At 38.7% G+C, this 13936-nt stretch overlaps 1 protein-coding gene across 1 annotated transcript in view; it reads right to left on the bottom strand.

The window, feature by feature from the left end:
* Nucleotides 1-2289: 2289 nt before the first annotated feature.
* LOC143031220 (neurotrypsin-like) overlaps nt 2290-13936 on the bottom strand; it is a 26346-nt gene continuing 14699 nt past the window's right edge. Inside the window, exons 9-13 of the mRNA XM_076194792.1 lie at nt 9289-9463; nt 8285-8431; nt 8019-8128; nt 6740-6872; nt 2290-2595 (exon numbers count right to left, since the gene is read on the bottom strand). Of these exons, the coding sequence (XP_076050907.1) occupies nt 2296-2595; nt 6740-6872; nt 8019-8128; nt 8285-8431; nt 9289-9463 (865 nt within the window). The 3' untranslated portion in view covers nt 2290-2295. The remainder of the gene's footprint in view (nt 2596-6739; nt 6873-8018; nt 8129-8284; nt 8432-9288; nt 9464-13936) is intronic.

The raw sequence follows: 13936 nt of genomic DNA on the forward strand, positions 1-13936 counted from the left end.
TAGTATTATGTCTGTAAAAGAAACAGAACCTATTACTATCACTCTTATCCTTCAAACGGATCTGCAAGAAGGTTTTCATAACATCAGCCAAAATGACATAATTGTTGGTTCTGAAGTACAACAAAAGAGAGAGGAAGTTATTTTCATTTATGGAAGGAGTTTTTCCTATTTTGAGTGAACAGTTGAAAACAGGTCTTATTTTCGAGGTGGCAAGATCATTATTCTTGAGCACATGTCTTTGTGGTCTAAAGATTTGGCCAGAGACTCTTTTAGTAACTGGTTCAATAATACCCAAGGCCTCTTGCTGGTCAAACACAGCTTCATACTCCTCTCTAAGATCCTTTTGCTCAAGTTTGTCATAGACCCTTTGTGCCACTGCCAATACTATCTTAAGATTTAAGGGAACAAGGTCCACCAAATCCCCTTTCCACGGGATCTTTACATAATAGTGTCCATCTTTGAAGGAAATGGACTGTTTAAATTGATCAATTTCTAAAGCATCAATATCAGGGGTTTGTTCTCCTTTAATGTCGATGGATTCTAAAGAATAAAAATTATCAAGACCATATTCTACAAGAGTTAGCAAAGACTTCCTGCAAAGGATCAAATTGTAAACTTACAGGTTCTAGGCAGAAATTGATTAGTAACTTATCCTTGCCTAACCTTTTGGGAGGACAGTATTTAACAATCCCTTTAGACTGAATAAAGGAAGTTTCTTTCTCAGGTTTCTTTAGAGAAATTCCATTGGCCTTAAAGGAAGAATTATAAAAAAAAAAAAACAAGAAAATCCCCATGATATTCCTCCAAACAATTTAAAGAATCTACTACAAGGTCTGAATCTGGATTTATCCTCAAAGGTTTCTCCTTAGGTCTGAAGCTATCAAAATTTTGCACTTCATTAGAGGGCAATTCAGGAACCCCTTTGATCATTCTCTTTAAATAGAAAGGTTTCTCACTAGGAGAGATATATTGAGCCCCAGTCCTGTATGGAATGAAACCATCAGCAAGTTTAATAACCTTACAAGACGGGCTACCATATAAAGGGGCTCTCTGTATGGTAAATGTTTCAAAGTTTTGAAGAACGTCATTTCCAATGATGCCTAAAACTTTCAATTGGTCTCCCTTCACCTTGGGAAAACTAGGGGAAACATGAAATTCATGATGGTTCATACTTTGGAGTATAGAGGATAATGAAGGAATTTGTATGGACAAGTTGAATCCTTCAATTGCAAAAAACAAACTAAACAGATTCATCCTGGAAGGGAATTTTAAGTTTGCAGTATAATTAAAACCTCTTTTATTCATTAGAGGTAAACCAAATGAAGAAACCAACTTTTCCATAGGAGGACTTAAACAAGGTCCAACTCTGTCCTCTACCAATTCCTTGTTAATGATAGAAAACTGGGCTCCAGTGTCTAATAAAAAGAGACATTGAGTAGTTCTCTTGCCTCTGCTTACAGGAAGGGAAACCAAAGGAACAATTGAATCAGATAACGAATGGAAATTATACATTTTCCCTTTGGAAATAGGTAACTTATTAGCCATAGGACACATGGCTCCATGGTGCTCAGGTTTGTTACACACAAAACATTTATAAGGCAGACCGGCCTTTAACCCGGGGCATTCCAAAGAACCTTTGTTTTTTGGCCACCTCCTTTATAGGGGGGGGGGAAAGCCTTTGGTATGTGTGTGTATTCTCATGCACTATGTGGATAACCACAGAAAATGCAATCAAGCTTGTTCATGATAAATTTCTATGTAAAATATAATTTCACAAAATGAGGGTGAGATCAAGCCTGCATATGTAAATTATTTCTCTACATGAAAAAATGTGAAAAAAGAAGTAATGCACACAAATCTACTATATGTTATCACCAGCTGTCAAAATGAGGGTGGGGCATGATCTAGCTGATAAACATGACTGGTGGGAATGGTATGTGATGTAGTAGAGCCTCAAGGACACTACAGAATCTCCAGGGGAAGGCAACACAGAATACAGGATCACTTGACTACAACTGCAAACTAGATATATACTGGCACCTCAGAACAGTGATGCCAGCATCCTTGAATGCTAAGGGTTCATGAAACACAAAGACAACAGATCTAGGACAAGAAAGAGTGAGGTAGAGGTAGAGAAGTGGAAAGGGCCTAGACCACCCAGCACCCTATCCCATGTGGGATATTTAGGCTATCTGTGATTCCATTTGAAGAGAGGAATAGTTCAACTCCGCCTTTAGGGTCAAATCTAGTTCCAAGGAATCTGGTCAGTTTTCGTTTTTAGGATGACAGACTACGTTACAGCGTCTCTAACTCTTCTTGAATCCAGCGGAGGAACTTTGTAACTTTAGCAAAAAGGGGAGGGTAGCCATATAAGCCACATCCAACAACTGTGGAGGCAATGCCGTGAATGTGCCATCGTCCATCTTTGCCCAGGCAGGTCATGGGACTTCCAGAGTCACCGTTACATATTGATTCTCCTCCCAAAAGGTCCCCTGCACACACAGTATTACTTCTCACTGCTATGGCATCTCGCTGATTTGGCCCGATGCATTGTTCCTTCTGGAAGATCTGAAGCCTGGCCACATTAGGCACGTTCTGAGGGATAAGAGAAGTAGGGTTATAGTCTTATTTTTACTTTTTTTATTTATTCATTTTATATATATGATATACATACATATATATACACATATATATATATATATATATATATATATACAATATATATATATAGATAGATATGTACAGTATATATATATATATATATATATATATATATGTATGTATGTATATATATATATATATATATAATATATTGAAAGTAATAAAAAGATGTTTTGGAAAGAAACTAAGAGAGGAAGAGGAGGCGAATCAAGTAGAGAAGAAAAGGTAGAAGGTGCAGATGGAGAGATGATAATGGAAGAGAAGGCAGTGAGAGGAAGGTGGGCAGAGTATTCTAGGGAGTTGCTAAATCGGAAAGAGGATAGGGAGGGAAAGGTAGTTGCAGTGGGAAGCGATAAGAAAATGAGAGTGATGAGTTAGGAAAATGGAGGAGAAATAGGGAAGGATGAAGTGAAAGCAGCTGTTAAGATGATGCGACCAGGTAAGGCACTTGGATTGGATAGATGCCATGCAGAATGTCTGAAGAAAGGAGGTACAGTCATGGTGGACTGGCTGGTGAGGTTATTTAATGTTTGTTTAAGAGAGGGTAGAGTGCCGGAGGACTGGAGGAGTGCCTGTATAGTTCCCCTTTACAAAGGAAAGGGGGACAAGTGTGAGTGTAGTAGTTTCAGAGGGATCAGCTTGTTGAGTGTCTTGATTAAGAAGAATTAGGAGAGGAACAGAGGGAGTAATTGGTGAGGAACAGTGTGGGTTTAGGACAGGTAGGGGTTGTGTAGATCAGATTTTTGTGGTAAGACAGATATGTGAGAAAGCTATAGGAAAAAGTAAGGATGTTTTTTGGGGTTTTATGGATCTGAAAAAGGCTTACAACAGGGTAGACAGGAAGGCACTGTTGGAGGTACTGAAGATATATGGGATAGGAGGGAAGCTGTTAAGAGAAGTCAAGAGTTTTTATAAGAGTAGTTGAGCTTCGGTTAGGATTAGAAATGGAGAGAGTGAATGGTTTGAGGTAAAGGTGGGACTGCGTCAGGGATGTGTTATGTCACTCTGGCTGTTCAATCTATACATAGATGGGGTGGTGCGAGAGGTGAATGCAAGGGTGGTGGGTCAGGGGTTGGAGATGGTTAAAGAGAATGGAGAAACGTGGGAAATAAGCCAGTTGTTGTTTGCTGATGACACTGTGCTTGTAGCAGGATCAGAGGAGGGATTGAGGTAGTTAGTGAAAGAGTTTGAGAAGGTGTATGAAAGAAGGAAGCTGAAGATAAATGTGGGCAAAAGTAAGGTGATGAGATGTACAAGGGGAGAGAGTGACAATAAGCTGGAAATAAGCACTAAGTGTGAAAGACTGGAGGAAGTAGATAGTTTTAGATACTTGGGTGCAAATGTGGCAGGAAAGGGAGTGGGGGTGGAGGTAGAATGTAGATTGAGAAAAGTGAGTAAATGCCTTGGTGGATTAAAAAGTGTAATGAGAAATAGACATCTGGGAAGGGATGCTAAGAGGAGGTTATATGAAGGAGTGACTGTGCCAACAGCACTGTACGGGGCACAAACATGGAGCATAAGAGAGGAAGAGAGGAGTTTGAATGTGTTTGGGATGAAATGTCTGAGAAGTACGATAGAGGTTACTTGGCTAGATAGAGTGAGAAATGAGGAGGTGAGGAGGAGAACAGGGATGGAAAGGGAGCTGGGAGTTAGGGTTGGTGAAAGAGTATTAAGATGATTTGGACAAATGGAAATAATGAGTGAAGAAAGATTAGTAAAAGAAATGTGGAAGGCAGAGGTGGAAGGAGTGAATATGAGGGGGTATCCTAGGATGAGATGGATGGATGGATGGGGTGAAGGGGCATTACAAAAGATAGGCAAGTCTGTTGAGGAAGGATGGGAGAGGACAGAAGAGAGGGGTGAATGGAAAAGGGTTATGTATGGATGATGCTATGATGCATGAGGGGGAGTAGGTGAGGGATGGGGGTGAGGAAGTACCAATGTATGAGAACAAATTTGATGCAGCCCAAAGGGATTTCTCCCCATCTTCTTTTCTGCATGGAGGGACGGAGAAGGGGGGTCGCCGAATTTATGAAGTGGCCTTGCTGTGGATGTGCTGTGCCTTGCGACACTGCTTCTGACCCAGGGCAGTGGACAGGATGCAGGAATGACCCGCCATCCAGGAGGTGCGAAGATAAGAGGGAGGGAGGAGGGTGGAGGGGAGTGAAATATATGGGGAATGTAATAGGTGGGAGTGGTTTCTATGCCTTTTTCTTTTTGGCTACCCCCCGTGTAAGGGGAAAAAGCCTTTGGTATATGTTTTTTTCTTTTTCTTCTTTTTTTTTTTTTTAAGGGATGACCTTGGCCCAAAACAAGGTCTCTCAGTTAAAATCTCCTTAGGTCCAAAGCCATTCTTAATTTGAATAAGATATTTTGGGATTAATCAGAACAAAAACATCAACCATAGTTAAGTGCTTATCTCTGCCAGTGGATCAGGGTTTGGGAAGTAACTTGTGTTGAGACTGAATAGCATAGGTGAGAGTAGGTTACTGCTCTTAGGGAGAAAAATCATTGTATAGCCTATTTGCCCCAAATTTTCAAGTTTGTTGTTGTTTTGAATTACTCTGCATTGCCTCCCTGCTAAGAAGTTAATTACTAATTGTTATTCTTATGGATAAGCTTCAATCATCTATTTTGATAGTATGTGTCTGATAACTTAGTCATCTGTTTTGCTCATGTCAGTAGGTACCATACCCATTCTTTTTGGTACCTTGCAACACTTGTTTAGAGATGTTTGTGAACAGTGTGCTGGTGGAATGCCCCTCAGCTATGAATCCATGCTGGTAAGAGGAGGTGGGTGGGTCGTTTTGTAATTCTCTCTACTACTGTACAAATTTTTCCATCAGCTTAGACATGATGATTGGATAGTAAGATACATGCATTTGTGTTTAGTTACCTAGTTACTTAATAGTCGAATTATAAAGCACCAGCATACATGTGATGTGACCATGTTTATGTTTGTGTCAACTGCATTTTTGTCCATGGGAAGTAAAGTGTTTTGATACTCATCTGCACTTTTGCATTCAACTTTCAGTGTTTGTTTGTACATTTGCTCTGCATTTATGTTCAGTAACATCTTTGACTTGCTCTACATTCTTGATCATCCATGATCACAAATATGAGTTCGTGTGCTCGATCATAGCATCCTGAGACTGAAGGGAGGTAAACACCAAGTCTGCAGTTCAAAGCCTCGGGTAATGTTTTCATTAAGTTTGGTTCAGTTTTCAATATCTATTTCATCCTTCTGTTTTCTCCTAAACATTTTACCAGAGGCGAATTTAATCAGCTGGGGGCCTCCCATTCTTGAAAAAAAACTAAAATGATCTCTGGTGATCTGTTGATGAATGATGCAGAATGGTAAACTACTGAATGATGACGACACTAGTGCTACTTATAAGTACTGCATAAACTCTGTACAGGGATTTCTAAATTTACAAGTGGTTAGAATGTGTGATTTTGGAATAACACGAGGAAAAAAAACCTGGTCGTTTTTTCATATTATTTGGATTATATAGAATGACACGACATAAAAAATCAAGCAATAGTAAAACCTAACTGTTTATGTTATGCAAATTTTACATTATGTGATCCCTTCCAGGAACATATCCCTTGCATAAATTGAGAAATCCCTCTACAGTATATGGTGGCTTACTGTATACTACTGAATACATTGTATTCACATATGATGTTTGTGGTTTAAAGGCATTTTGGGGGGGGAGGTTAGAAAAAAAATTGCTATACAGTAAGTCCTCGTTATACAGTACGTATGCATTCCTGGAAACCTTACTGCAAATTGAAATTACCGTATACCGAACCCCCCATTATAACCTGTAATTATAGGATATGGTAGACGTGACTTCTCCCTGCTCTTTCCTATTCAAAACACGAGCAGATACTATATCTGTGAATTTTTCTTACCGTAAATAGAATCGCGGGTAGTAATTACCAAATGCCATAACTGTGAATTTACCGGATAAAGAATTACCGTGCGAGGAGGACTCACTGTATTGTAATTCTGGCTCAATTGCACAGGCATCCCCCCTGTTAGTACAATATATTGAGGATCAACAGTACTTACACTTAGTTCTGTTTTAACTGATGAAGATGCCTTCGGTTCTGTGTGACCCCAGCCAGTGACTGTACAGTTCTTGAGGGAAATATAGTCTGTGTCTTCTGGAGGCAAACATACAGGCTGCACCAGTGGACCAAACCTGTAAATAAACATTGATCTTAAAGTGTGTGGTGGCTGAGTCATACTATGCACACCCAACACCCACTGAAAGCCCATTCATCTTCCTTTCCATCTCAGCACCTCCCCCTGTCCCCTGCCACACTGCTCAGGTCAAAAGCAAAGCAGCACAACACAGTGCTTCAACATCAAGACCTGGCAGCTGAACCCGGTGCACCCTCATTGCTTCAGCACATGGCAATATCCCCTTCTGTATCAACTCTATAAATTCAAGATGGTCAGACAAAATCCCTTCTCCATTCACCCCTATCTTTGGCATTCTCTCTTCCTTGCTCAGTGGAACCCCTTGCCTCCAATTCCTCCTACATCCCATCCATCCACCTCATTCTTGGTCCTCCTATCAAGATCATTCCATCCACTACTGCCTTCCATACAAGCACAATTGCTTCTTCATACAACCCTCTCTTTCAATTCATCCTCAGCTATGTATTTTTCATAAAAAAAAATTGTTTCCCTCCAGACATTTGCTTGCCTCCTTGATTCTATAATAGTTCACCTATACCTTCACTCCTTCCTTTTTTCTACCAAATGTGACCCCAGATGTTTTCAAGTGCAGTATTTAATTGTTTCCCTGGCTGATGTCATTACCACATGGTTCTCATTCTTCCCAATTTACTTCCCTGTGTTGCGAAGGTATAAGCAAAGTTTGATACAGCTCCAGCCCTATACACATCATCAGGTTAATACAATCTCTGCATTCCAAGGCATTCAGTGTGTGGCATATAGCATGCTAAATCAACCTTAATATTCATACATACTTCTTATTTCCCATCTATGTAGCAACATAGGGAAAAAGTGCTGCCATATGTCATAGAATTGATCTAGATTGTTATTATAATCCTAAAAAGTGATATTCGTTGTACTATTCAGTGTCCTTTAATAAATACAGAATATGAAAAAAATTTGTAGCACATGTGTGAGAAATAAGAAAGAGGCATGTACTAAGGTTGATTTGGCAGAATGACTAGTAGTGAATTATGACATATACCACACCCTGAATGGATTCCTTGGAACTCCCAGACTATGGGTAGAGTACATAATCATTTCTGTTTTCTAAATCCCTAATCGTGGCACTAAGTAGTTCTTGTCTCAACATTTGATGGCTTACCTGATGCCCTGCCCCCCAACAGGAGCCACCTTCAAGATAATTATGTCATTATTGCTTTTGAATGGGATGTCAAATGTGGGTGAAACACGAACTTTTTCTATACTGAATGTCTGCAAACAGATTGATGAATTAGAGGCCATGTTGACAGAAAAATGATAAAAACAAACAAAATCATACAAATATAGCAAGCGAAACTTCTTAAGGGCACAATAACATCAGATCCTCCATCCTCAGGAATGACTTACTGTTACATCTTTACTTCTCACCTGTTCCCCAGGATCCTGCTTGTCTATGTGGAAGTCACCCACTTTAACGACATAGTTGAAGAACCCATGTCTCCTGAAGCAGTGAGCAGCACTCAAAAGATACCACTCAGAGATTATTGCAGCACCACATTTATAGGTGAATTTTTCCTACCAAAGGAAATAGATACTTGAGCTTTACACAAGTGAGAAGAGCCAGTAAGATCCAAAATTGTAATACTGTACATATATTTAGGTTTTGAAGACTCTAACACACAAGCAAAAAGATAAAATAAATAGATAAATAAAATGAATAAATAAATAGATAAATAAAAAAAGAAACTCCAATAATCAATCAGTCTGTTGCCAAATGTATTGCTTGTTGACGATATTGCATTGCTGTTTAGGAGATATCTTAGATTGCTCCAACTACTTCATGGTAAAGCATAGGTTTAATTTTGATCTCTTGATGGAGGTTTTTTTGGTACCCCACATTTTTTTTTTCTCCAACTATCATATTATATCTGGGAAACTGTATCATATTACATTTGCCTTTCATGGTGGAAAGGACAATTGGTAGCAACTGAAGTTGGAGATTTATGCCTCTATCTTTACTCATCCTCTACATGAGTACAACCTTGTACACTGGACTAGTCTTGAGATCTTAAATAAATCTGCTGACTGATGCTGTGAGGTTCATATAAAAGTGACTATAAAACTAAAAGTCAGTTAAATAGTTGTCATAAATTGCATCAATGTGGTGGAGGGCAGTGTAATTTAATTTCTAATCTGCTGAGGTAATAAGGGGTTAGATGTGTCTTTGTTTGTTTTCAATGTGGGGATGTGCTTTAACTTAGCCACCCCTATTAGGGTAGGGAGCTTCAGTACATACAGTGAGTTAAAAGGATATCTGAATATAATTGGTTCGGGTGTGGAATGAAAATGCAGTAGAAGTAAAGGTGGTGGTGGTGGTGGCAATCCTCAGGAGTGTAAAGTCAAATGTGCAGGTGCTTTCATTCTTTACTCACACCAGATTTGAAATAAAGCGCTGCCAACCAAGGAAAATTTAGTCTCTTCTGAGGTCGTCCTCTCACCACCTTGGCAAGACTTGTGACAAAGACAGCAGAGGTATCAGCAGTGCGCCCACATACAGAAGAGGAGGGCATCAGCCTGGCTGCTAGGTCCCTGTCCACGGTGCTCTTCCTGGAGGAGAAGTGGAGATGACATCAGTAGATTGACAAAGGACCAGGAGGTAGCCTACCTTTTGCTTACTCACCCTTGTGAGTACACAAACTTAATTAGTGGATAGGAGGTAAAGGGAACACGGGGGGCTGAGGAAAATACTTTAATTCCTGGCTAGTTTCACCTGAGTGGCTTCATTCCTCCGAAGAAGCCACTTGGGCAAAACTAGTCAGGAATTAAATTATTTCCCTCAGCCCATGTTCCCTTTTCCACCTATCCACATTCATCACAATGTTCACGCAAACTTGATTAGGATAAATTTTCCTCCAAAATTACATCTGCTGTACCCTACTTTCTTGATTAACTACTACTACGAGTGGAATAAGGCGATCTTCAAGGCGGTCAGCTGCAAGACGATCAACAAGGTCTGATGAGGGATGACGAGGCTGATGTATGTAAGCAAGACTACGTGGAGGCAGTCAAGTCAAATCAGCTTACTGAAGGTATGAATAATAGTCTTACTACACAAGGTTCATACCTCAAATATAGATATTCCAAATTTCACTGGGGATGAAAACACCGTAGGAGTTAATAGATTTCTTAACTTAATAGATACATTAATTGTGAGGAAAAATATAACAGACGAAAAAAGGAAAATAGAAAATTTAAAAGGAAATATAGATCCTGAGAAAGGTAGACCTAGGTTTATCATAAATTTCCAGCAAATGGAAGATATCAACCAATATGAAGCCTTTAAGAAAGCATTCATTAACCATTTTATGTCGAAGTGTGATCAGGATCCTATCAGATCTTTGGATAGAATGATCAAAGAAGTTAGAACAAGTGAATCAGACATAGAATACTTAGCTAGATTAGATAGATGGTCAAAAGACATGAATTTTATCTTGAAAGATTCAGATTGGATAGAAAGATCTAGTGACAAAATGAAAGTTTGTCAGGTAATGAAATTGATCACAGTTAGATTGTTGACTAAAAATAGTGATGAATTAATGATGGAAAAGCTGTATTAAGATCTCAAGTCAAATATGAATTTAGGGGAGGTAGATTATCTAATGCAAGGGTACAAAGAGACTAGAATAATAAATCCATATGTGATGACAGTGGGACAACAGAGGGACTCTAGAGGAGAGTTTAAGATAACCGAATCAGGACATAGACGGAAAGTTAGAAGTCCATCCAGCGATATTAGAATTATATGTTTTAATTCTAATACATGGGGACACAAAGCACAAGACTGTTATTATGGAATTATTTGTAGAAGTTGCAAATATGAGGGTCATGATGAGTATCTGTGTAGCACCTTTCTGTATGTATCACCTAAGAATAGGCCATAAAACCCATGAATGTAGAATTTTCTTGTGCACCAGGAAACAAGAGGAAAAACCCCAAACACAGAATAAACCAATATTCTAGAACTCCCTACATATATACAAATAGACAGTATTGTGTAAAGGATAAGAGTGATAGAAGGGTGAAAGAAAACTCCAACATCAAAGATAGTCATAAACTGACAATTACAATTGGAAGGATTTCTGTAGGACCTCTCATTGCTGGTAGAGTGTTCAATAAACCTATTCAAATATTTATTGATACAGGATCTGTAGTCAATGTTATAACTAGTTTAGTTTTAATCCAGTTGAAACAGGAGTGAAAATCTTGGAACCAATCCATTACTCATTGCAAGGAGTGACTGGAATCAGTTAAAAACATTAGGTAAGGTTGAACTAGAATGAACATTTGCACATTCCAGTGATAGTTGTAGAAGAACATGTTTTTCCAGGAGATTTATTGATAAGATTTGCAACTATAAGAAAAGAGAACATGGTGATATGTCCTGCTGACTTAGGGATCTTAGTAAAATCACAGTTAATCACATTTTTAAATCAACCAAACTTAAGACCAGTGACAGGAATCAATAAATCCCTAGACATAGATAGGAAAGATAACATTTTCACTTTAGATCATGAGGCCGAGCGGTCCAAACCAACAGAAAGTAAAGCCACATATAGTGAACCCAACTCAGATGTTCAAGAAATCCCAAAAATTACTAATTCATGAACTACAAATGAAACCTTGCATATTGTGGATGGTGGTGTAATAAAGTTGAAATCCTCCAAAACTACCAAAGGGAATTTCATTTGATTAATGGACTTTTGTATAGAAAAACAGTTGTAAGTGGGAAAGATATTTCTAGAGGTCCAGTAAATCAGTTGGTAATACCACAAACTCATGTAAAAGAGATATTGAAGTTACTTCATGATAGTGTTTGTAGCTCACATCCGGGAAAGGAGAAAACTTATAGACAAGCACAACTTAAATACTTTTGGCCAGGTATGAGGAAAGATATATATAATTATATAGAAAATTGTTTGAAATGTGTTATGGTGAAAGGAAATACATCAAAACCTGCTCCTATACTTACCTATCCCATTCCACAGAAACCTTGAGAAAGAGTTCACAGAGATACATTGGAGTTACCTATGTCTGAGAATGGATATGAATATGTATTTGTTGCCATTGGTTATTTTTCAAGATTTTGTATTTTACAACCCATTCTAAATAAGAAAGCTGAGATTGCTGCGTCAGTAATCTATGATCAGATAATCTGTAATTTCACTACACCCAAGATCTTAGTTTCAGATAAAGGAACTGAATTTAATTACAAAATCTTGGAAAGATTATGTAGTTTATTTAAGATAAAGAAAGTCAATAATTGAGTGAATCATCCACAAAGTAATGGAGTTGTGAAGGTTAAATAAGAAAATTATTACATGTCTTAGAAGTAGGATAAGTCCTCATAGTACAACTTGGGATACTTGGATTCCTTGTGTTAAATATACTCTGAACAACCAAATTAATATAGCAACAGGTGAAACACCTCATTTTATTATTTTTGGGGAAGACAAAACTCTTCCATATGAAATCTTGACTGCAGAGCAGAAACCTGTGTATAATATAGATGATTACATCTCAGATAGAATAAATACTTTTCAAAGTATTCACCAAAGAGTTAGGGAAGATATGCAGATGAAAAAGCAACAACACAAAATAGCACATAAACTAGAATTATAAATAGGAGATTTAGTCATGGTCAAACTACATTCACCCAATAATAAACTTTCACCAAGGTACTCAGGACCATACAGGGTAGTTGCTGTTGTTGTTGTTGTTCCCTAGACTGTCTGTCCAAGCAGTCCCGTCTCCCCAAGGAATGCCACAGCCGAAACTGGGTTTTCCCACAAATCCTTTATAGAGTGTATGTTGTGTTGTTTGTGTGCATGATTGTGTATAATGCAGTCTTCCATTATGTGTTGTATGGTATGGGATGAAGTGTTACATCCTGGGCAGCTGTTCACAATGCGGTCATCCAGCCTCTTCTGGTAGCTTAGAAGTGCTGGGTGGTGGCCGCACTGCAGTCTGGCCAGGTGGACTCTGTCCTTTTGTGGGAGAGAGGATTCAGGAGGATGGATATCAGGGGATCTAGCATGCAGCAATGTGTTGTCTTTCAATGTGTTAATGGAGCGGTGAGTGATATGATTATGAATATGTTTCCGGAGGCTGGTATTTGGTGGTTGTGGAGGAAGAGAAGAGAGTATCTGTGTGTGATACAGGTCTTTGGGTGTTGTTTTAATGTTTCTTGGTGTGTGTGGGTGTTCTGCTATGTAGTGTAGCGGGTGTGATGTGTTTGTGGTGGCTGCAGCAAGTGTTTGTGTGCCTCTCATGTCGAGGTGGTCCTTGACTTTGAGGACTTTTGTTTCATGGTGTAAATGTTCTGTAGGTGTTGTATTTGTGCAACCTGTAATTGTTTTTTAGGGCTTTGTTTTGTATGATTTGAAGGGTGTTGTGGTGTGTCTCACTGAGATTAGGAGCCCATGCAGAACTCGCATAATTCATCACTGAGCATATGCATTGTTTGTATATTGTTGTATTAGTTTCTTTCTTTTGTCCAAATGTTGTTCCAGTGATTGACTTAAGTGCATTAAGTCTAGGTGTGCATTTGTTTTTTATGTTTGTGATGTGTTGTTTGAAAGACATGGATGTATCGTATGTTACACCAAGAATTTTCGGTGTGTTTGTGTGGTATTAGAGTGTTGTTGATGTAGAGATGAGGTATGTATTTGTATTCTTTTGTCCAGTTGGTAAGAAGTGTTGCTGTAGATTTGGTTGGAGCTATTTTGAGTCTGTTTGTGATGAACCATGTGTTGAGTGTATCAAGGTATGGCTGGATTATTTCTGCAGCTTTGTCTGTGTTACAATGTGTGGATGTGATTGTTATGTTGTCTGCATAGGAAGAGATTTGTATTTCTGAGGTGTCTGGTGTGGGTATGTCATGCATGTATAGATTAAAGAGCATGGGGGATAGAACAGAGCCCTGTGGTACTCCATTCTTAATGATTCTGATGTGCGATGATTGGCCATTATATGACACATAAGCATTCCTACCTGCTATAGGGTAGTTGATTCTGCAGGTGG

Source organism: Oratosquilla oratoria, chromosome 12 (assembly GCF_046742065.1).
Source record: "Oratosquilla oratoria isolate Oo_2021 chromosome 12, ASM4674206v1, whole genome shotgun sequence".
Classification (NCBI taxonomy): Eukaryota; Metazoa; Arthropoda; class Malacostraca; order Stomatopoda; family Squillidae; genus Oratosquilla; species Oratosquilla oratoria.